Source organism: Enhydra lutris, unplaced genomic scaffold (assembly GCF_002288905.1).
Source record: "Enhydra lutris kenyoni isolate GAN:26980312 unplaced genomic scaffold, ASM228890v2 scaffoldscaffold39, whole genome shotgun sequence".
Classification (NCBI taxonomy): Eukaryota; Metazoa; Chordata; class Mammalia; order Carnivora; family Mustelidae; genus Enhydra; species Enhydra lutris.
This window is the reverse complement of record NW_019154123.1, coordinates 7,754,834-7,779,376: the sequence shown is the minus strand read 5'-3', so window position 1 is coordinate 7,779,376 and position 24,543 is coordinate 7,754,834. Positions and strand designations below refer to the sequence as shown.

The 24,543-nt window shown below is 35.7% G+C and overlaps 1 protein-coding gene across 1 annotated transcript in view; it reads right to left on the bottom strand.

The window, feature by feature from the left end:
* LOC111155068 (zinc finger protein 385D) overlaps positions 1-24,543 on the bottom strand; it is a 287,554-nt gene that overhangs the window by 107,531 nt on the left and 155,480 nt on the right. Inside the window, exon 3 of the mRNA XM_022515101.1 lies at positions 5,455-5,565. Coding sequence (XP_022370809.1) covers positions 5,455-5,565 — 111 coding nt within the window. The remainder of the gene's footprint in view (positions 1-5,454; positions 5,566-24,543) is intronic.

Sequence of the window (24,543 nt, the reverse complement as noted above, 5' to 3'; positions counted from 1 at the left end):
ACTGAGGCCTTCAAAATGGAATTTATAATTTAGGACAAAATATGTGTGTGTGTGTTTTTTTAAGTCATAGTAGAATAGTAGATGCAACAAAACCTTTTTAGCTTATAAAATTTAAGCATGCTTATAAAGGAAATTTGGAAAATAAAAGTAGAAAGAAGTAGGAATAGTTCTTCAACTCCAGCACAACCACCATGAGTTTTTTTTTCTCTCCCTCCATGAGTATTTCCTTTAAATATCAACACCCCCCAGAAGACGATAGATTTAAATATTTAAAAGATGTGTCTGATGTCGTGATATTACAAGAATTTAATTATCTAATTTAGTCATTTGGTAAGAAAAATGTTTTTTTGCAACTTCATCATTATATTGTTTCATTTGGTTACAGAAGTTAACACAGATATAAATTAAATTCAGACCTATTGGTTAATTTTACTACATTCCAGAGTGCTAAAATATAGAAAAACAACAGTAATTTCTATTTTATAATACCACTAAAAAATGTATCAATTATCTCAGTGATAATCCCAAGAATCCCTTCTGGAGGGGTCAAAGGGCGCCAAGGATTGTGACTTTCATTCTAATGAGATAGTTTTCCCTTCTTCTTTACAAAACAGCATCTTGTTGTAATTGATGCTTAATGGTCCTCAGTCATAAAGGACACATTGCTACTATATTATCACTCACTAATTTGCATTTGTACTTAAATTTTCACCATGTTTATGATTCAATCGTGTGACTGAATATGGGTGATGCCATTGGAAAGTACTCACAAGCACTGATAGGCCAGGCCTGGCCCAGGCTCTAGAGGACTTTCCCCAGCAGCTGACATATCCAGTTAATTCTGCGAGGGAAGGAGCCCCCAGGTTCCCCTCTCCAGGAGCACACAGATCTCTAGCCACACCATTACTGTAGGATTGGCTGGAGCCTTTGGATGGACTGGCTACTCGGCCTAGACCAGATGGGCAGGAAGAGTGACAAGAGTGTCCACAAGAGTGGACACTAACCTTGCTGGCCAGTGGCCAGTGACTGGCTGGGCGGCCTTGTATGTCTCCTATATTCTCTGCTCCTCAGGTTCCATATGGGAAATTAGAAACATTTTCTTCTGTCTCTAACATATTATGAAATACTATTGTTGGTTAACCATACTGACTCTTAGATGCTACAACTTAATGATTCTTTGGTTTGGGGCCTGAGATCTTACTTTCCATTCTATAAATAGTCATCAAGCAATCATTTGACATCTCACTTAATAACATTACGTCCATGCTGGTCCTGCTATGAATTGTCTTTCAAAGGTACACTTAATAACTTGCTCAGCTCAATGGTAATTTATGCTTATTTTAAAAGATGCTGATAAAATAACTGGACAAATTACAACCTTCTGGTCTTTAGTCGGGAACTTTTTGCATAACCCTTATGTGTGTTTCATGTAAATGTCGAGAAAAGCTCTTTTTTTTGTTTTTTTCAAAGAAAAAGCCTATATTAGGAGAAAGCTATCTCATTTAAGTGCATATAGTATTATATGCCATTTAAACAGATTTCTGCAGGGCCAAAAATAGAAAATGTACTGTACAGGTATTACATAACACCAAACTACACAGGTTATAATATGAAGGGTTAAAAAATATGTAAAAGCATAGAGGAAAAGGAAATTGAATTTTCATGATGCAAAGATGAAAAGAACTACAAGTTATTATTTTCATTGGAAGGGGAAGAAGCTTTGAAATGTAAAAAGGTTCATAAGGCAAAAATACTTTCCTATGTGATTGAGGAGGCAACCAAGCACACAAGTGAATTACAGTGTTACTTTTCCAAAATAATCCTAGGTTTAAGAATAGAAACAGGAAGATAAATTCCAGATTCACCTGGAAGAAGCAGATGCAGTTTTGGGGGGATTAAGAAGTCTTTTCTTGGGTTTAAAATGGTCAAATATGAGATATATCTATATGTATCTATCTAGAAAATATTTGTATTTTCTCTTAATGTAGATTATTTTCTTATATGTGAATGAATGGATGATAAGTCCAACTGATCATGGCACTCAGTAGTAAATATTTTATAAAGGTAATATTTGTGGACATGACCAGTCACTCATAAACAAATCTCATATTTCCAGAACATTAGTTCCCCTTATTGACATAAGAATGCTACAGAGACATTTAAGTCTCTAAAGGAATTTCTGCTCCTGTACTTCAACTTTACAAAAATTATATTTTGTTTGTAAATCATAGGTAAAGTGTTGCCATGTCATTTATAAATTTAATAACATTGGGTTTTCACATTTTTTAAAATTGCCATTTTATTTTTATTTTTATTTTTTTTAATTTTATTTATTTGTCAGAGAGAGAGAGAGAGTGCACAAGTAGGTGAAGTGGCAGGCAGAGGCAGAGAGAGAAGCAGGCTCCCCGCTGAGCAAGGAGCCCGATGTGGGACTCGATACCAGGACCCTGGGATCATGACCTGAGCCGAAGGCAGCGGCTTAACCCACTGAGCCACCCAGGTGCCCCTAAAATTGCCATTTTAAAAATTAGCACTGCAGAGGGAATTTTCATTTGAGATTCAAGATAAAAAACAAGCAATGAATTCACACGTGTCCAGTTTATATAGAGCGATGAAGCTATACTGGGTAATTATCTGATAAATTCAAGTGGTCATAAAATTCAGTTCAAATCTAAGCCAAACATCCAAATGAGTATCTGTATCAGGCAGAATAATGATATTTAAGACCTAATCCCTGGAAACTATGAGTCTGTTACATTATATGACAAAGGCGGATTAAGTTAGTAGACGGAATTAGGTTGCTAATTAGCTGATTTTGAAATAGAGAAGTTATCCTGGATCATCCAGATGAATTCGTTGTGATCACAAGGGTCCTTAGATTTGGAAGCGGGGGGCAGAAGAGGGAGGGTCAGAGTCATTCAATGTGAGAAGGATTCAACTGGCCACTGCTTGCTCTAACAATGGAAGGGAGTCATGAGCAAAAGGGTAGCCTCTAGAAGCTGGGTGAGAAAGGCAAGGAACTGAATTCTTCCCTGGAGACTCCAGAAGGAACACAAGCCTGCCAACAATGTGATTTTAGACCAGTGAACCCCATTTCTGACTTTTACCTCCAGAAAGATAAGATAGTACATTTATGTTGTTTGAAACTGCGAAGTTTGCCATGATTTATTACAGCAGTAATTGAAGATTAATGCGGTAACCATTATGACCCAGACCAATTAGTCTAAATTCTCCAAATACCTTGGCCAGTTTCCATGTACCACATGCCATACACACCTGAAAGCACAACTGTGAGAATGAGAAGCAACTGTGCCCGATAAACACATACTGATTTCTGTATCAACTTGAAACTTCATTAGCAAAATAAATTGCTACTCTCTCTTATCCAGGAAATAAAACAAGATTACATTTTATAAAAGACATAAGTGTTCTGTATGCTATTGTTAATGCATAGCTGGTAATAATTCTGAAGACCTTAAGCATGACTTTGATATCCATCAACAGGATTAGAAACACTCGAAAGAAAGAAAGAAAGAAAGAAAGAAAGAAAGAAAGAAAGAAAGAAGGAGAGAGAGAGAGAGAAAGAAAGAAAGAAAGAAAGAGGTGAGTGACCCATAGCTGGAGATCACCAACCAAGGACCTAGCCTAGATGTGGCAGACGGTTTTCTTAGATTTAGCAGGAAATTGGGTGCAATGAGCTTGAGGTCTCTTTCTGATTCCCAGTTTACAGGATTTTTACTTAACACAGAGGAGAAAATATTGACAGTGAAATTGTTGGCAGGAGGAGATATTGAAATAACCCCGTTAGATGTAAGGAGCTGACAGCACGGCTCCTGGGAGACTTTTGTATTATTATCTGATCAGTTCCAAAGTGAAATATCAATAAGATTTAAGAAGGAAAGAAATCAAGAAAGATCGACTTAAAACAGCAATTACAGAACTATATGATCGTTCACTAAATGTTTAGAAATGATGAAAATCACAAGTATTGAGTTCAGAACTCTAATGTACAGGTCAAGAGGACTTTTTTTTTTTTACTGAAAGAGATTATTATATGACATTTATCAGTTGAAAAGATTTTTTTCTTAATAAACTATGACAACTTTCTTAAAATCTAAATCAAATCAAAGCACTCAGTATTGAAAAACAAACAATAAAAACAAAGCAAAAACCAAAAACCTCTCTTTAAATAAAACGCTATATGTTCAGTGTATTCTCTTTTTATATCAACAAATACTGTTTAGGTGCTATGCAGGCAATCTACCCTTTTTTAAGCCAACAGAAGAAATGTTATAAAACTACCTGATGATTGTACTAATAGGTATGACTTCATAAGACCATAGCAATTCTTACCCAAAATGAGATGGTCTCACAGAAGGAATTTATTTGTTTATAAAAGACAGTTTATTTGTTACATCTCTTTTCTGTGCATGACTACCTCACATGCTCTCCTCATTACCAGAGCACCTAAAGGACCTGCTTGCCTAGAAAGATTAAATACTGGAAGGCCTAACAATCTCCAGCATCCAGATCATTCTGGTCTTCTCCACAAGGCACATCCACTTAGGGCAAGATAATGGCACCTCGGAGGTCGGGCCACTTTGACAGGATGGGGTCCTCTGTTTGCCTAGAATATATATACTTCAGCAGTATTCTTTTCCTAGTCCTTCCAAACCAACACTCCTTCTCTTTTCTGTACCTCTCAGGACCAACTCCACACCAAAGGAGGTTGGGGAAGGCAGGGAGTATTTTTCACATTGACCACAAGCCAAAATGAGCTTCACTGTGATGAATCCAGAGATTTTGTGATCCTTAGAAAGGTATGGAAGATATGAGTGACTCTCTGCAAATAATTTGCCGAGCACTGGTCAGGTCCACAAATGTCTCCTCACTGTCATTTTCTCCACTTAAGATTTATTCATCAGGGGCTTGAGTGCTTTGAGATCTTTAAGACTCCCTATTAAACTGCCAATACTTCTAGGGTAATAACTTGAGAACTCTAACACAAACATCACTAAGGACACAAGGGCTGGTCTGGAATTGGGGACCACCAAGGCAGATTTAAAAAATTACAAAGCAAAATGTTGGCCTTGAAAGATAATTTGGGACTTATATTAGAGGCATAATTTATTAAAAGTCTTGGCCCTAAATTTGACTATTCCCCAAAGGGAAAGTGTATTACCTAAATTTAACATTACCAAGAGACCAAAATATATAGAGAGAGATACACCATTAAACTGCAAGTATAAAATACTGGTAATTTATATGTTTCCATAGTAAACAACCAAAAATAATAAAATAAACTCCAAAATTAAAGAACATAAGGAGTTAAAATTTTATCTTTGAATTTTGACACTCTCAGTTATTGGAGAAAATTGTTTAAGAAATCTCTTCTGCAAGATTAGAACAGCATAATACATTTTTTTTTCAGTGAATACTAAATGGTAAACTTACATCGGAATTAAATCTCAACTGGCAAATGTTGCATGATATGATTTGCTTTCTTCGATGAGGAAGAGGAACCCCGAATGTATGATTTATTACAGCTTTCTGAATCGGGTCCATCTGTAATGAGAAAGAAAATACAACAAATAGAAATAAAGCTTGTCAGTTCCATTGGAATATTGCCTATTTCATTAAAGAGCCAATCTGTACAGCTTGAATCTACTGCTCACATTATAAAAAACATTTTTATTCTAGGAAACAGCATTTCTACTTTCTTGGAAAATAGACAATAAGCTCAAAGCTCAGTATGATAAGAAAATGATAAAAATACCCATTAGAGTTTGCATACTAACTGTTTTTCTCATTTTCAATCAACAATTGTCTCAGTTTGATAATCCTAAAATATAATTAAAGTTTTATCAAAACTCAAATTATTGCAAATGCCAGCAATCTTACACAGAAGTGTGTCTATGCCACTGCCCCAAAATGGACTTATAAGTAGACTTGGTCAGATGAGTGGTTCTGAGAATAAATTATGCGCCATAATCCAACATTAACCTTATGCTTCTTTTCGTTATCTTTTCTGTGTTAAGAATATAGTATACAAATCTTACTTTCTAAGAATTCAAATGCATGGAGCTATCTATTCATTCAAAAATCATTTATGACCATTTAATATAGCCTGCTCTCCTATGGACTTACTATTTGAGGTTCAGAGAGTCTGGACCAAACCAGTTTATCTTTCTCCATCCCATATTCCCAGGATAGGTCAAGTGACACCAAAGACATAATGTCAGCAACTTGGCTCTGATAAAACTCACCAGCTTTGTACTACTGTCCACATCAGTGGTTCTCAACTGTTGGAGTCAGATAAAAATTTTGATCTGCTTCTTAATACTGGTGCAACATCTTTGCTTATCTGTGTCTCCTAAGGTGGTGATGAAATTCATAAGTGATAATTCATAAATCTACCTAATCATGAAATCTACCTAGTGCTAAGCACATTATAGTGTTAATAAATGTTGGCTATTATATTTTCTCTCTCACAGCGCACGTGAAGATCAGAGCCTCACACTCTAAATCATTGTTGGCACATGACTAATTTCTCACATGGCCAAGAAACATTTCAGATAAATCAAACATTACACATATGGCCATGACTTCTGTTGAATGCCTGCAAAGTTCAGAACTTTAACTCTCATCAGACATGAAGTTCTTCTGAGAGTTCTCAAAATGGGTTTGGATAGCTCAGAAATAATACGACACTCAAAAAAAAAGCCAAGAATGTGTCTGTGAAATGATGCTCGAATATTCAGCCTCTTCGATACATTGTAGTTTATTAATTACCCTAAACAAGTCATTGATAAATTCCACCTCTTGTATATTTCAAATTATCAAACCAGTTCATTGATAGGCTGTCTTCATAGTAAGTAGGAGGAAGCTTCTGTCTACATAGTCACAATTTCTATGAGGTTGTCTAAGCACTCCTAATGCACAATAAAAATAATGCACTCAGTATTTATTAAAAGTGTCTTCTATGTGCTAAGCACTAGGCTGGGTGGTTTATATATTAAACAGTTATAATGATCAAGAAGAACTCATGGGTGTAATCATTTTTACCTTCCATCATCACTTGACATTTTTTATTTGATGTTAATCCTTTCCCTGATTCTGGAGGAATCTCCGCTATCCCTTATTTTTCTGGTCACTTCCAAGTATTAGTATATACTAGGAACCCCTTTCTCCTTACTAATGAATTTTATCATACTTAAAAAATCATATCATACTTTTTTAAACTAGTTTTAGGTATAATTTATATGTAATAAAATTTAGCAATGTTAGGTGTAGAATTTGATGAGCTTTGGCAAATACACACAGTAGTAATATTACACAAAACATTTCCATCACCTGGGAAGGTTTCCTACTGTCCCTCTCAACACCTCACTCCCACACCCGACTTCTGAAATCACTGGTCTGCTTTCTGTCACTATTTTTTTGCCCTTTCTTCAAGTTCATATAAAGGAATCACAGAGCATGTGTGTTTTTTTGTGCCTGACATTTTTATTCAGAATAATTCTTTTAAGATTCATCCATGCTGGGGGAGCCTGCGTGGCTCAGTGGGTTAAACCTCTGCCTTCAGCTCAGGTCATGATCCCAGGGTCCTGGGATCGAGCCCCGCATCGGGCTCTCTGCTCATCGGGGAGCCTGCTTCCCCCCTCTCTCTCTATCTGCCTCTCTGTGGGCTTGTCATCTCTGTCAAATAAATAAATAAAATCTTTAAAAAAAAAAAAAAGATTCATCCATGCTGTTGCATGACTCAGTAACTTATTCCTTTTTATTGCTCAGTAGTATTTCTTTGTATAGATAAAGGACAATGTGTTTATCCATTTGTCAGCTGATGAATATGTGAATTGCCTCCAGTAAATTGTATTACCTTTTCAATTCTTAACACACAGTCTAAATAAAGCTCATTCCTAGGGGCACCTGGGTGGCTCAGTGGGTTAAAGCCTCTGCCTTCGGCTCAGGTCATGATCCCAGGGTCCTGGGGTCGAGCCCCGCATTGGGCTCTCTGCTCAGTGGGGAGCCTGCTTCCTCCTCTCTCACTCTGCCTGCCTTTCTGCCTACTTGTGATCTGTCAAATAAATAAATAAAGCTCATTCCTAAATTCAGTATGGCATCTTAATTCAGACATTAAAAACTAACTTAAAATTACATTCTCTTTCTTAGACTAGACCTACTGTCAGTAGTATGAATAATAGTATGAAAAGTCACAGGCCATAGTATACAGTCCTTTTCTCTTTATATATTTTTCTTTCAAGTCCCTTACCTCTACCCCAGCTAATCTTCCAAACCTGCCTCCATCCCATCTCACCCTCATTTCCTTAGAGACCAGCGGAAGATGCAGAGGCTTGAGAAAGCCAAGAGTCACACAACTATGTGACTCTGGGATACTCTAATAGCCTTCATTTTGCTTCCCCAGATCACTTTTATAACTTTTTAAAAGATGCCATCACAATGCTGCTTGGACAACAATCACAGGGAACAATAGGGGATAATTTGCCTTTTAGCCAGAAGCTAAAGAAATATTAAAAGCAGAAAGAGGTCACTGACTCAGAGATAGTTGCTTCATCATATGCTACTGCATCTGCTCGGTGCATAAATGGGAACCATTTCTATTTGGGGATAAGGTGAACTATGTCTATAACCCATTTAGGAATGGGTTATTATAAGAAGCCCTCTTATAATGATACTATAAAATAAGAATAAATTATGCATTTATATTAAAGATGTTCTCTGAAAATGAATAGTGCTGAATTTTTATCATATATTAGTGAGCAGCATATTATTTTGGTCTTTCAGGAACACTGGGAAAGCAGTCACCATATTCAATCCAGATTTGTGTAGGAGGTGTTTTGGAACTAGACACTTAATGCAAATGTGGCATATTCTCTAGATTTAATTCTTTTATTTGCATTGAACGATGCTCTGATCACTGTGAGTACAAAAATCAAATTTCAAGATGCAAAGTAGTGTATTTTTCTTCAGAGACAATTTTATTTCCCAGTATACTTAAAAAAAAAAAAACACCCACTTAACTGAGTTATATTTCGAAGATGGATTTAACAAACTATAGTTACACCAACAAAAGTAATTCTCTTTATCATTTTAGAAATCCAGTACAATGAAATGGTAAGTTTAATACCTTTATTAATGAGCATGAATCATATTCACCTGTCTAATATATACATCTACAAGTATAAGTAAAACCATTTACAATAAAGAATCATGAAAGGACAAAATCTCAATAATAACCACTTCTATTGTTACATAGTTAATTAAATGATATCACATGGTAAGTAACTAAAAGTAGCACCGGTTATCAATCAAGGGGACACACACGCACACCAATACACACACACACATACATAGCCACTTTGGTTATTTTGTCAAAACATATCATTATTTGCCATTATAATCAAATATTTTGTTTGAAAACAAAGTCATATGTTTTGGTTTTACCCACAATAGGTATGCACTGCCAAAACAATGATACCTTATTGTGTGTATGCATATTAACATTAGGAGTTTTTCCACAAAATCAGTTTCAAGTGATGTCAATGGGTGTAGGTAGGAAAAAGTGTTCTTGGGTCAAATATATTGCAGGAAACCTGGATAGTACAGCCTAGACATTCACAGCACACAATAAAGTATTAAATTCTCTGAGATGACCTGTAATAAAAACATCTGTTTTGAATAAATAATTTCTAAAATAATATAACCAAAACTTTGGTTTTCTTTGTTTTTAAATTTAGCATCCTTGTTCAGGGCATACAGTTTGGAAAATAATGATCCAGTAATATAAACCAACATAAGAATATGAATGAAATGTAAAGCCTTTAAAAGAAAGTAAAGAGGGCGCCTGGGTGCTCAGTGGGTTAAGCCGCTGCCTTCAGCTCAGGTCATGATCTCAGGGTCCTGGGATCGAGCCCCGCATCGGGCTCTCCGCTCAGCAGGGAGCCTGCTTCCTCCTCTCTCTCTCTCTCTGCCTGCCTCTCTGTCTACTTGTGATCTCTCTCTGTCAAATAAACAAATAAAATCTTTGAAAAAAAAAAAAAAAAAAGAAAGTAAAGACACCAAACTAAAAATGTAACACAGAGAAATCAGATCCATAAAAGCTTTGACACATTTCGCTTAACTCAGGCAGCCCAGAATTAACTAAATTAAATGGTAAAATCTTCCTGATATTGTAATACATATTTATCTAATTTCTGAAGTGGGGTATTCTAAATACATTATCCAGCCCCCTAAACAAACAAAAGTAAGAACGATACACTACCTATTGAAATGCTGACCCAAACTCTAGCCTAAAATTCAATTTCAAACTCAGCCTATGGCCTTATTTAAAGCCAAATGAATATGTTTTTCTTCATTTCAAGCTTAAGGATCTTTGCATTTCTATCTCAGGTCTTGCTTTTCCCTCACATCTCCTCTGGGCATTCTGCTAAATTGATTTGTAAATGAGTATACAAGGGACAGCTACAGCTCAAGATTCCTTCTCTAGGATGCCCATTGTATTTTCTGAGGATGGAGGTTAGCCCTGAGTTTACCTTTCCTACTCTAAGAGACTTTCTCTCTTTCTGTTCCTATTATTATTGTGTCTTTCAGTTTTAAAATCAAAGAATAAAAACTGAAATGCCAGGAAGTTTAGAAGTTCAGTTTGTCTCTTCCAGCTGGTATTTCTATGTAACAATGGCCAGTAACAATAACTCTAAAGGTTACACTCACAGGAATTTACTGAGTGTTTTTATGGTTATCAGCGTCATTTCCATCCTATCAACTTACTGAGATACTCTCACTGCCCCTCGCCTATCACACAACTACTAAGTAACAGAGCCAGCTAAGATGCATAACCGCCCACTCTGCCCCCTGTCTCCCTCAGGTACCACCATCAAGCTTTGTGATACCCATTGTCCTGGACATTTGTGACTCTAGTATTAGGTGACACTGGGTTGAGGCCCTGGTGGCTTTACTACACCAACTATGAGTTAGAAAAATCTGAGTTTATATTACTCACATTCACACATTAGAACACACTAATAAAAAATCCCAATTATCCCAAGCCTACAACAAATTTGTTCATTTGAAACATGTGCAATGTTGATCTTTTTCTTTAACTTTTAAGTGGACATATAACTTATATTAAAAAGTGTATACATCTTAAGTACATAATTAGTTGACTTTTTAAACCTGTGCATACTTCCATGGTATCATCATCCCAATAAACATATAGAACATGTTCAGCGATCTAGAAGGTTCCAAAAATGGAGGCACAAATTTGGGAGTCCCCAAGCCACCTGCACTTTTGACAATATGGCTATAAATTTGGGGGTTACCATGACTCCTACACGTTTGATAACTTGCTAGAATGATTAACAGGACTCAAGAAAACATTATACCTATGGTTAAAGTTTCTATTATAAAGGATATAAATCAGGACCAACCAAACGGAGAGTCCCAGAGGGTGAAATCTGGTAGAATCCTGAAAATGGAGCTTCCATGTCCCTTCTCCAAGAAATTAGGATGCATCATTCCCCTTCCCAAAACCTCATAGCTAAGAAATCTGCCCCAAACCTTGCTCTCTGGAGTTTTCATTGGGGTTTCATTACATATGCATGACTGACTGAAATACTGGCAAAGTGAATGAAGTCAATCTCTAGCCCCTTTCCCCTTCTTGGAGGTCCAGACTGGTATTACCTGCTCAAAGCCCAATCCTCTAATCACACGGTTAGTCTTCCTGGTGACTGACCTCCATCCCGAGTCATCTCATTAGCATAAACTCAGGTGTGATCCAAGGTGGGCATGATTCACAAAGCCTCTCATCACTCAGAAAATTCCAAGATTCTAGAGGTTACATAAAATTTAAAAACTGAGGACAAATTCTTTATTACACAACCATTGTATATCTTTATATTTTTGAATGCATATCTTTGCACAATTGTTAGCATAATATAGTATATTTTCTCTTTTTTTGTTTAACAATATATCATAAGAATACTTACATTTAAACATCAGTTTTCATATTTGCCAATTAAATGGTGGCATAATATTTCATTAAATAATTGTACCATAATTTACTTAGCTTATTCTCTGTTGTTGGATATTTAGGTTGTCACAGTTTTAAACAGCCCTGCCCAGATCATCTATATGAGTGCAACTTTTATTAAGAACCAGAGTCTCTTAGAACTGGAAAGAATCTGAGTGATTAGATTTTGCCTTCTGATTCTATTGACAAGCCCACTAAAACCCAGAGATGTTTCTACCAGGAGTAGAAAAGGCACAACAAACCAATTCTCCACATCCCAGTTCTAGGTTCTTGTAGCTATAATATATGACAGCAAGTCTAATCCTTCCTCTTTCCCTCCAAGTAGGAAGTAACAAATGGTTAAGATGTAGTCTAAAATGTTGCTGCTCTTATTTGTTGGCTGTTTTTAAATCTTTCTAAGCTTCTATGTCATTACCTCTAAATGGAGTGATAATCATTCTGTGTTATTATGTACAATGAATTATATAATAAGTACACAGAGCCCAGCATTGTGTCTGTCACATAGAAAGACCTAGATAAAGATAAGTGTTTCTTCCATTATTATTTTATAGCAATGATAGTAAATACCACATTCTTTTCCAGAAGCAGAAAAATAAAGAAAAAAAAAAAAAAAGAGTAGAAAGATGCCTTAAAAGGTTCAAGTGATCCAAAACCATTCAAGAAAAAATAAACTTAACTGTGATAAACTTTATATTTGAAAATAAAACAATAGCTTATTTTATTTATTTATTTATTTATTTATTTATTTATTTTTAAGAGAAGGAGAGAGAGCAGGGGAGAGGGACAGAAGGAGAGAAAAAATCTTAAACAGGCTCCACACCCAGCACAGAACCTGATGTGGGACTTGATCTCACAACACTAAGATCATCACCTGAGTGGAAATCAAGAGTCAGATGCTTAACCGGCTAAGGCACCCAGGCACCCCAACAACAGCTAATTTTAAAGGAGCACTTACATGTGCGAGGCACTGTCAAAAAAGCCCGTCTGTCTCATTAGGTCTTCACAGTAAACCCACAAGGAAGATACTTCTGTTTTTCTCCTTTTAATAAAGTTTATTTTTTATAGCAGTTTTAAATTCACAGCAAAATTAAACAGAAGGAACAGCAGTAGATATCCTTTTTGCTACCATTTTATGTATGCAAATGTTTAGGTACAGAAACATGAAGTTAATTGGGTTAGGGTTCCACAGCTAGGCAGTTCTACAGCTGTGGTCTGAATTCAGATAGTCTCACACTATCATTTTCATAGTTCTAAACACTGTGCTAGATTTTCTTTCATCAGTAAAATAAAAAAATATACCTTTACACACACACACACACACACACACACACACACACACACACACAAAGATGGTAATGGGGGGGTCGAGAAAACGTCTGCAACATCCTTATTGATCAAAGATTATGTACTTGGCTACACAGAGGAGCTCTAGAAATCACTATGATTTCTAAAAGATAACATATCAAAGCCAAAATGTTCAAGGCATATTAAAAGGCAATGTGTGCAGAAGAATATCTGAATGGTCAGTAAAATATAAAACATATTGGTTATTCTGGAAGTAAAGTTTAAAACTACAAAGAGAGCAAAAATAGTCTAACAGTATTTTGTATTGACAAGGATTTGGGAAAAGTGCATAAAAACTTGGCATCATCTAGTAAAACTGAAAATGAATAGAATATAAGATCTAAACATTCATCTTCTGAGGAAACTCTGGCTTATGAGCCCAGAAGTTCCCTGCAGTTTTGTTTGTATCAGTAAAAACTTTAAAACAACCTAAATAGCCAATGGTAAATAGTCAAAGAGCTATAAAATGGAACATCATATAGATGTTAGAAGGAATCCATTAAATATTTCTTCATCAGCAATGGCAGTTAAAATAAAATGCATCAGAATATCTACAATATGACATCAGACACCAAAAAAAAAAAAAAAAGTCACACATGCATAGTCAATAGGTAAAGTAAGAAGAAATGATTAAGGGAGCACCATTTTAAATCTCCTAAAGAAATAATGTGTCTAGGAAAGGGCCATCTATTACAGCTACTGAACAAAAAGGGACCACCGGACAGCAGGTATCTCTTGAAGAAGTACAAAACCATCTGTGAGGAAGTCATGCTCAAAATAACAAACCTGCATTTCATCAAACCTCTAGATGTAATTACCCATTCTTAAGAAATAGGGGTAGAAGAATGTGGTAAATGCCTCTCCATGCATAGAAAAGGCAAATCCTCATTCACTATTGGTGAGAATGTAAATCAGTGTGGCCACTGTGGAAAACATTATGGAGGTTCCTCAAGAAATTAAAAATAGGAATACCACATGATCCAATAATTCCACTATTGGCTATTTACCCAAAGAAAATGAAAACAATAATTTGAAAAGATATATGCACTCCTATGGTTATTTTAGCATTATTTATAATAGCCAACATATGGAAGCAACCTCAGTGGCCATCAATAGACAAATGGATAAGGAAGATGTGGCATGTATACACATACACACACACACATATAAATATAATGGAATATTACTCAGCCATAAAGAAGAATGAAATCTTGCCATTTGCAACAATATTGATGGACCTGGAGGGTGTTACGCTAAGAAAAGTAAGTCAGAGAAAGACAAATACCATATAATTTCACATAAATGTGAAATCTAAAAAACAAAAAAAAAGTGAACAAACAAATAAATAAACAAAAACGGAAACAGATTCATAAATGCAGAGAACAAACTGGTGGTTGCCAGAGAGGAGGGGAGTGGAGGGCCAGGCAAAATAGTTGAAGGATATTAAGAGATGCAAACTTCCAGGTATAAAATAAATAAGTCATGGGGATAGAAAGTACAGCATGCAGAAGTAGGGTTGTATTAATGCTGTATGGTAACAGATGGTCGCTACACCCCTGGAGCTAAGCACTGCCTAATGTATATAGTTGTTGAATCATTGTGTTGTATACCTGAAACTAATATAATAATATATGTTAACTATACTTCAATTTTAAAAAGTCTCCACATTAATAAAATCAATAAATTCCAAACTGTAGGGAACAACAGAACACATGTCAGGCATTTTAAAACAAATAAGTAGCTAGAATATAAAGGGAAGAAGACCTATAACTTTAAAGACACTTAAGAGACATAGCGATCAATTCCAAACAATGGGGCTTACATGGATCCTGATTCCAACAAACAGTATAATAAATATTAGAAGACAATCAGGGGGAAATAAAATTGGGTATTTATCATATGGAATTATTTTTTATTTTCAGTTGTGATAATTATAGCATAGCTGTGTGTTAAAAAAGTCACTATTATTTAGAAATACACAGAAAAATATGCACTGAGGAAATATTATGGTTCTGATTTGCTTCAAAATAATTGAGGATATTTGAGAGCTAAGTGAGCGAGTGAGGATATTGATGAAGGTTGGTCCTGAAGGTAAGTGCTGGCTATGTGAGCTTTCATTTCATTGTTCCATTTTGTACATGCTTGAAATACTCCATAAGACAAAATTAACAATAATCTCACACACACACACACATGCACTCACAGTCTATAAATGGTTTGTGTATGTATTTATGTGTAGCTAAGAATATGTGAACCAAAGTGTAAGGAAGGGCGCATACCAAACTCACAACAGTTGTCTTCTGGGGATCTTAGAATGTGACTGGGACAATGGCTATAGAAGACTAGAGTTATATTCCTAACATTACATTTCTTCTCAATTTGGAACTAGAAGAAAAAACAATAAAATATTAACAATTGTAAAATTCTGGGTTAATATGGGTTTTGTTATAATACTTATCATAATTTTTATTTATGTTAAAAGATCAAAAAGAAAAAGATCATGTGCGAATCCCTCAATAGATTGTACACAGGTGAAAAAACGTTGAGGGATGAATGTCTTTACACTTTTTTCTTTGAAATTTGGGCTAGTAGGGAATTTAACAGAAGTACCAATCACCCAAGATCAATACACAGCTCTGAGTGGGGTATATGAGGGTGCTGAATGCCGATACACATCAAATCTCATAGTTTTCTGCTTTGTCAAATAGCAAATGATGTGCATGAGTTCACCTAACAAATAACTTCATTCGACTAGAGGTAGGCTTATTCCCATGAATCTCATTAATCAGGTCATGCCCAAATCTGCTGATTTAAATCAAATAGGAAATAGAACACATATAAGTCACACAGGCACATTAAAGGCATAGCCATTTTTCAAAGCACCAACCTTCAATTCTTTCAAACATATATTCCACTTTCTCTGCCTTGAAAACCCTTTTCTTCATGCTTTTGATTGTATCTTCCCCTGATTACTGCCTACCCACTTTTCAGAACTCAAATTTTCAGGATACTTAGCTGGGACTTCTTTCAAATGGGCTAAGTCCTCCCACTTAATCACACCATCAAAGATTTCCTTTGACGAGTCTCTCCCTTGATAGTTAAAGCAGGGCTGGGTCCCCTTGTTCTTTGCCTCAGCAATTAGTAGAGTAGCTCCCACTAATCATAGGCTCAACACATGACTTTTGAGTTGATAGGTAAATTGAATAATATGGAAACCCAATATGAAAACATAATACCAATCTTGGAATGCTTTTTACAATAGCAGTGAGAAAACATGGATTCACAAGGAAACCTTAGGCATAGGAAGTGAAGTGAGCTTATTAGAAGCAAAGTCATGTGAGAAATAACTCCATGAAAAATATGGGATGTAGGATATAGACTCTGGGAGTGCAATCTAGATCTCTAATTTACTAAGCAGAATTTGCATATAATTTACTACCATCTAAGCAATAGGGCCATTGTTGATAGGTTCTTTCACCTACTCTTTATGTACCAACATGAGATCATTTTTCTATCAGGCATCATCCTAGACAAAGTCTAACAGCCATACTGGTCCCCTGCTCAGTTAAGGAGAAGATGATTTTGTTCAGAAAACCAATACTTAACCTTAAGTGAGCAAAGACATGTCCAAATGTCAGAGATTTCATTGTCAGTAGCTCTCTGCCATGGTTACTTTTCCTAATGTTCTCTGAGTAGGCTAATAGAGTGAAATGTAGAATGCTCAAAGTAAAGGATGGATTAGCTTGAGGGGATCTTAAGACATTATTTTTCTTAGAATCATTTATATGACCATGCAAATTGCATTTCACCTATGTATCATGGCCCTGTCATGGAATGCCCACAGATACTTGCATTTTGATATTTTTAAGTGGCAAATATGAAATTGTTACCAATACAATGTCTCTGTCATGGAAGTTCAATCCTGGTTAGAACTTTAGATATTATCTCTTTGTGGTATTTTCAGTGGGTAGGGTCTATGTTTCACACATGTTCATATGCCCTGTGCTGCTCATTCCTTTCTCTAGAACTCAGAATATATTTAAAATTTATAGAAAGTTCTCAGTTTATAAATGAGAAAAGCTATACCCTGAAGTGGGGAGGGAGTCTGAGAAAAAAAAAAAAAAAGGAAAGGAAGGTGATTTCATTCTGCTGATGGGCTTCCTTTTTCTGCAATGTGATAATTTTTTCTAGCCAAAAGAATATAAATTTCTTTGAAGAGAGTGAATCTTGACTGATCACACTAATAATGCCTTGTAGAGAAGATTCCAGTGTTTAATTTGCACACTTTAGAAACTTTGTAATCAGTATTACTGGGACTTAATTTAACTCAAATATTTGGATCAGAATCTTGCTTCTGGTGGACTTCAATAGCAAAATCTCTTCCAAAGACAATGAATGTCTAGGGTGCTTACCTGTGCAAGGAGTCAGGTTTCTCAATACTCTTCAGACTTAATCTCTCTGAATAAGGTCTAAAGTAATTAGACCCAACAACTCCAGAGTTGGGATTCCTTTTACATGGAATGCCCCAGAGAGCATGGCATTATTGATTGAGCAAGAAAATAAATTCTAGAAATCCATTCTATTACCAGCTGTACCAGAAGTCCACAAACACATCTGGTTCCTGGGCAGGCTGTTGAAATATGGGCCAGGTGTTGTACTCTTCTATACTCTGAGATGAAAAGAAAGGTAAGAAAACCCCACTATTGTACATAAATTACAAATGGCTAAATTGAAAGAATTTCTCTTATTCTAAAAGTATGTCCTTCCTACTTTTCCCTTGAACTTCTTGCTTTTGAAAAATCATGGTGCTAGCAGATGAATTTATGTATTTATTAGTTAGGTAGTTCTGGCTTGAAAAATTAAAATGCAAAACTCCTATGTTAGTTGGCCTTTTAATATTTTCTTTCTAATATTTTAACCATGTATTAGTTTCTTAGGGCTGCTGTAACACAATACCACAAATTTGGTGGCTTAAAACAACAGAAATTCATTATCTCACACTTCTGGGAGCCAGAAGTCCAAAAGTGAGGTCTTGCCAAAGCTGTGCTTCCTCTCAAGTCTGTAAGGAGAATCTTTCCTCCCTATTCCTAGGTTTGCTGTTTTCCCAGCCACGTTTGGCAACCTTTGGCTTACAGATGCCGAGGATTACTATAATCCGCTGCCGTCACATCACATTCTTCCCATGTGTGCCTGTGTCCAAATTTCCCTTTTATAAGGACACCAGTTATATTGGATTTTGGATCACTCTGCTGAACTCATTGTCATCTGATTATCTCTGCAAAGAGCTTATTTTCAAATAAGGTCACATTGTGATGTACTGGGGGTTCAGGCTTCAACATATCTTTCTAGGAGGACACAGTTCAACCCATAACAAATGGAATAGACAATGTGAAAATCTAGAAATCACTGTAAAATTTAATCGAAGCACAAATTCTAAGATTTCTTGATTAAGGAAAAATAGAAATTAAATCAGTTTCTTTGTCTTAGTGGCTGAAAGGGAAAATCTGAACAAACAGGGGATCACTGAGACCATTCCGCACCTGACAGCTTCTTAACACGATCACTTTAAGCCTCAAAGAGTTTTGCAATCCCTAAGGGTGTAGGAAGAAGAAATAAGTTCAAAGTATTGAAATATACATAGAGATGAGGAGGATGGAATTGAACAAGGTAGTGCACATCCTTATGAACAAGGCTGCAAATAATTTAAGCAAGGTATTTCTGAATGTCCAAAGTGAAAGTTATGAAGTCTACAGAAAGATTAAAAACAGTGGCACATCGGTATGATTTTAGGTAAGTGGATATCCTGATTTTAATTGGTTAAATTACAAATGACATAGATTTGTGGCCACATGTTTTTCATCATATTTTTTTCCTTGCTCCTTTGCTTGTTTTTTCTTTGTTTAAACCACCACTTAATGCTTTTGAAAAAGTATAATAATGTTTGGTATCTTTTTATACAAATTCCGTCTCTGTAGGTAATCTATAAGATCTGCTCTAGCATGGAAATACCAAGATAATACACGTATTAAAATTAAACATGTAAGAATATTCCTGCTTGTTTTTGTTTTGTTAAAAACATAAATATACATATATGTCTGTGCACATGCATGTTTGTAGATGTGTATGCATGTGTATGTATACACCTGCATGCATATTATTTATGTACTAATTTATGTACCAGTATTTATCCACCAATTCCCTATGTAAAATCTCCTACTGCTTGGAATTTGGCATGACTCCATTTCTATTGTTCTGTGTTTGGCTAGACTTGATCATTTCTTGAAATATTCTACCTCTCTTTGCACTGAAGTATTCATTCACTGATTTACACACACTTCCTCCCCTCTTCTCCATAGGTTGCCTATATATACCTGTTTCTCTTAGCCAGTGATATGGAATTCAAGCCATAAAGGGGTATTTTGTATTGTTAACACCGCTTTCCATGAACTAGCACAGATATCTATTTCTGGATTCAATTCCATTCCTCCTTGCCTCTGATATTTTGCTCCTCTAATTCAGATCTACTGGCAATATCTTGCATAATCCGACTGTGGTTTATTGACCCTCATCTTTTGTAAGGCTCTTTCCTTTCTTTAATCTTTATTACTTATTTTCTACATGTATAATTCCTGTCGATTGCTCCAAATGTCATCTTTCCCAAGAGGATCCCCTTTGGTCTTTCAGCAGGGCTAAAGACCCCTCCTCCCTGTACTCACAACACCCTATGCATTCTAGTATCATGTCAGACTGTCACTCAAATAGTATGCTTATAGTTCTCCCCTCCACAAATTGCAAAATATGTAGTGGTATTCATCTTTGAAAAACAGGTGTCTAAGCATAGAAAATGCTCAAGAAAGGTTTATTGTCAAAGAAAGTAATTAGATATGTAAAAGTAGCCATTCTAGCCAACTGTCAATCACTTTAAATAGAAAAAAGTGGCCCAAGGTATTTTTCTTGATTGAAGCCACATTATTCAATTTTATAGAAAAATTGCATTGTCATCTGAGGCTAATTGTGTTTGGAGCTTTGATGTAAATATTCAAAGTAAGCCGCATATTTAGAAAGTAAAAATAATAAAAGGCCTCTTAAAATGCTTACCATATATTTAAGACACCCAACCAAGGCCCCAGTGCAAAGTAAATTCATTCAGTGTTTTAAAGGATCCTCATGGTGGTGGCAAAGAAGTACTAGCTAAAACCTGGGTAACAGAATCAACTTTTTGTGATTAAAATGTTTTCCTTAAATGTTTCCCAGAAAACCGATGTCTTTTTTTCACCAACAAATAAATTTTAGTGAAATAATGTGGTATTATCCTCATTTTACAGAAATGAAAACTGAGGAATAGCTAGGTTAAATGACCTATTATGGTAACCTTTCTATTACCAGATGCTCCAGGACTGAAATCCAGGTTTATTAAAATTCAGTGTTCTTCCTACAGATTGCACTGACTCTCAACTGTGTCATAGTGCAACAAACTTCTGGACTCAGTTTAAACTGGATTTGAAATTTGAGGTTCTTGGAAATTGGCAAAGGACAGGAACAAACACACATTAAAGAAAAAAAAAGAAAAACTAAGGAAGAAAATGACACCAGAACAAAGGCTATCAGAAAGTATTTCTAACAATTGACTTACTTTTATTATATTACAGGCTATTTTTAATCCCCCAAATTGTGCTAAAGCACTGATTCACTTCTTTCTGGATCTTTCTCTACATTGTCTATTTTTCACTTACTGACCTTTTTAAGAGTTTAAGTTAAAGGAACTAATATAAAGTTGAACTAGTTAGAATCTTGAAGCAGATATTATGAAGACCAAGTGGATATGTTTAGCAGAATGTTCTCAATTATGGAGATCAAGGAAGGTTGAAGATGGGGCTATCTGGGACTCCCAGAAATCCTCAAGGTCAAACCCACCTGAACCCAAAGTAAAGATAATCCAATACCTAAGGACCTCTCTTAACTACAAAGTACAGTTACATTTTGTTTGTACTTTAAACAATTTTGGTGCATATCATATAGAAACATGTGTATAAACTCTTGAAAAACCCCAAATACAGTGCTGTTGGACTATTGGTAGCTTCTTGTATAAACTACAATGAAACTGTAGAAACTAAAATATAAATTGTAACCACTTAAACAGGGATTTGCAAATCCTAGATGGATTCCCAGGAGTAAGCAAGTGGAGAATAGTAGATTTAAGAGGTTATTTTTTTCAGTTTGAAAACTACCTAGTACATTTTGTATTTCCCATGCACTTCCAGTATTCTTCATAGGACTCTCAGAATATACTGTGCTGTAATTCTTTCCTAATTTTGTTTATTTTAATCAAATAATACATACATGGTTAACAAACTAAACAGTACAAAAGAACTTCAGATGAAAAGCAAAGCTCTTCTACTCTAACCCTCCCAGCCCAGAGGTAAATGCTTGAAATGTTTATTATTATTATTATTATTATTATTATTTTCTGCCTGTTGACGTCATAGCTCTAAATAACATCCTAACGTATTTTTATCTCTGAATACTCATAAAGGTGAGAATTTAACACATATACACTATCACACTTTTTTGTAAAGATTTTATTTATTCACTTGACAGACAGAGATCACAAGTAGGCAGAGAGGCAGGCAGAGAGAGAGAGAGAGGGAAGCAGGCTCCCCGCCGAGCAGAGAGCCCCCAATGTGGGGCTCGATCCCAGGACCCTGGGACCACGACCTGAGCCAAAGGCAGGGGCCTTAACCCACTGAGCCACCCAGGTGCCCCACACTATCACACTTTTTTAAAAAAAGATTTTTTATTTATTTGAGGGGGCAGAAGGGGGAGAGGAGCAGAAGAAGAGGGAGACAAGCAGACTCCCTGCTAAGAAGGGAGCCCCACAATGATGAGGGGCTTGATCGCAGGACCCTGAGATTATGACCTGAGCCAAAATCGAGTCAGACGTTTCACCAACTGAACAACCCAGGCACTCCTCATACTTGTTTATCTCTCCATATTCCTTTGCAGAGCCTTTCAAAGTTTTATTAATTTGAATATTCTATTATTTTTGCAACTCTACATAATACAGCTCCACATTTACATTTGCTTTCATTAACTTGAGTAAGGCTCTCAAATTCCCTGCTGGAATATATTTGTTTTCTTACATCTTTTCTCCTTCAATTTCCAATTTTCAAATTCTTTCAACTATATTTTCCCTTTAAAATGTTCAAAATTTTCTAACTGAAATATTTTGTTCTCTAACTTTAGCCCACTTTTTTAGGCTTTGTCCAAGGGTAAGTCTAAAATTTAAAAGCTTGGGCGACTGAGTGGCTCAGTTGGTTAAGCATCTGCCTTTGGCTCAGGTCATGATCCCTGATCCTAGGATTCTAGGATCCAGCCCAGAATTGGGCTCCCTGCTGAGCAAGGAGCTTGCTTCTCCCTCTTCTGCTCCCCCTGCTTGTGCACATGTAAGCATGCTCTCTCTCTCTCTCTCTGTCAAATAAATAAATAAAATCTTTAAAAAGAAATATGAAATTTAAAAGCTAGTAAACAACATTATCATTGTCTTTATCAATATTTTGTCTGCTGATGAGGTAATTTCATAGGATTAGATTTCTTTTTCTATGATTCTGAAGCTACAAATCTTGTTCTGTTCAAAAGAGAGTATTTTAGCTTAGAGCAAAGCAGCTTCTACTTTCTTATTATCCATCAATTGATTGAAATTCTGTCCTATTTTCGACTAATACATATACAAACCATACTTTTTCATAGTTCCCTGTATGCTTTTTTCTATAAGAGTTTTTACCTTAATTTAAAATGAATTTTCTTTTCAGTCAAAACCCATGTTTTTAGCCTCACCGTCTCATGCTTTCTGCTTTGTTCATTTATCGTGAGTACAGACCCTAACTCCAGACCTTTTCCAAGGTTCTGACTTCATACTTCTCTCCACTTTATTTTTATGTGCACATCCATCCACCATCTATTTGGCTTCCAGAAATGTTTAAACCTTCATCTTTTGGAGAACCAAAACACCTTTGTTCTTTTGCAGCTATGTCTCCTTTTGGTATTTTTTCAGATTTATTTCAAGGAACTCTTAGGAGAAAAGGAATTATATTTGTAGGATCTTTGTCCCATTTTAAAATAAAACTAGAAGTTAATCCTAAATGTGTGTATGTGTGTTTTTAAGATTTTATTAATTTATTTGATAGAGAGAGACACAATGAGAGATGGAACACAAGTAGGGGGAGTTGGAGAGGGAGAAGTAGGCTTCCTGCCAAGCAGGGAGTTCAATGGCGGATCCCAGGACCCTGGTATCAAGACTTGAGCCGAAGGAAGACCCTTAAGGACTGAGCCACCCAGGTGCCCTTCTATATGTGTTTTAAATAACAAATCTGAAGAGAAGTAACCTTGGCTCCTAAAAATATACAGTAGTCCAATATACCTGATATCTGCTATCAATAAATTATAGTTTGCTGGTAAAGGATTATTGCTGCTTATACTTGATTAGAAAAGAACTACTCCATTTTAATAATTGCCCTTCTAAACACCATTTTAACATCAAGAACATGATTTAAGATCATGTCACTTCCTTTGAAATCTTCTGGGAAATCTTAGTGAAAGCTGCTTTCTTCCACTTCTTAGAATAAGTAATTCCTTCAATCATGAAAACAATACATGACAGCTAAAAACTACATTTTCCTCCTTCCCCTGTTACTGAATATCTTTATATTTTAAGTGAACTTTCTAAACCAATTCTCTAGATCTTTCTTGATAATGATTTATATTTTATAAAAAAAAAATCTTGGCTAAAGAAAAATATAAAAAAAAAAAAAACCACAATGAAGAAAATGTCCTAGTACTAAAGACTTCCTCTAATTACCTGGCAAAATATTCTGGCTGCCTGAGCACCTCTGGGACAGCAATGTTAAGTCTTGAGAAAAACATATCACAGATCAAGTGTCAGGCTGCTAAGCTGAATGTCAAGCAATTCCAAAATATTAAACAAGGAAAGCCAGAAAGCCCATGTACTCTAAGACATAGCTTGGCAAGAGTTTCCATAACCATTTGCACTTTATTATGTAAATCTACACATGAACAAAATAAAGATGACATAGGGTTAAAAAATGTGGTGAAAAAGTGCTCTTGGGTGGCTCAGTGGTTTAAGCCTTTGTCTT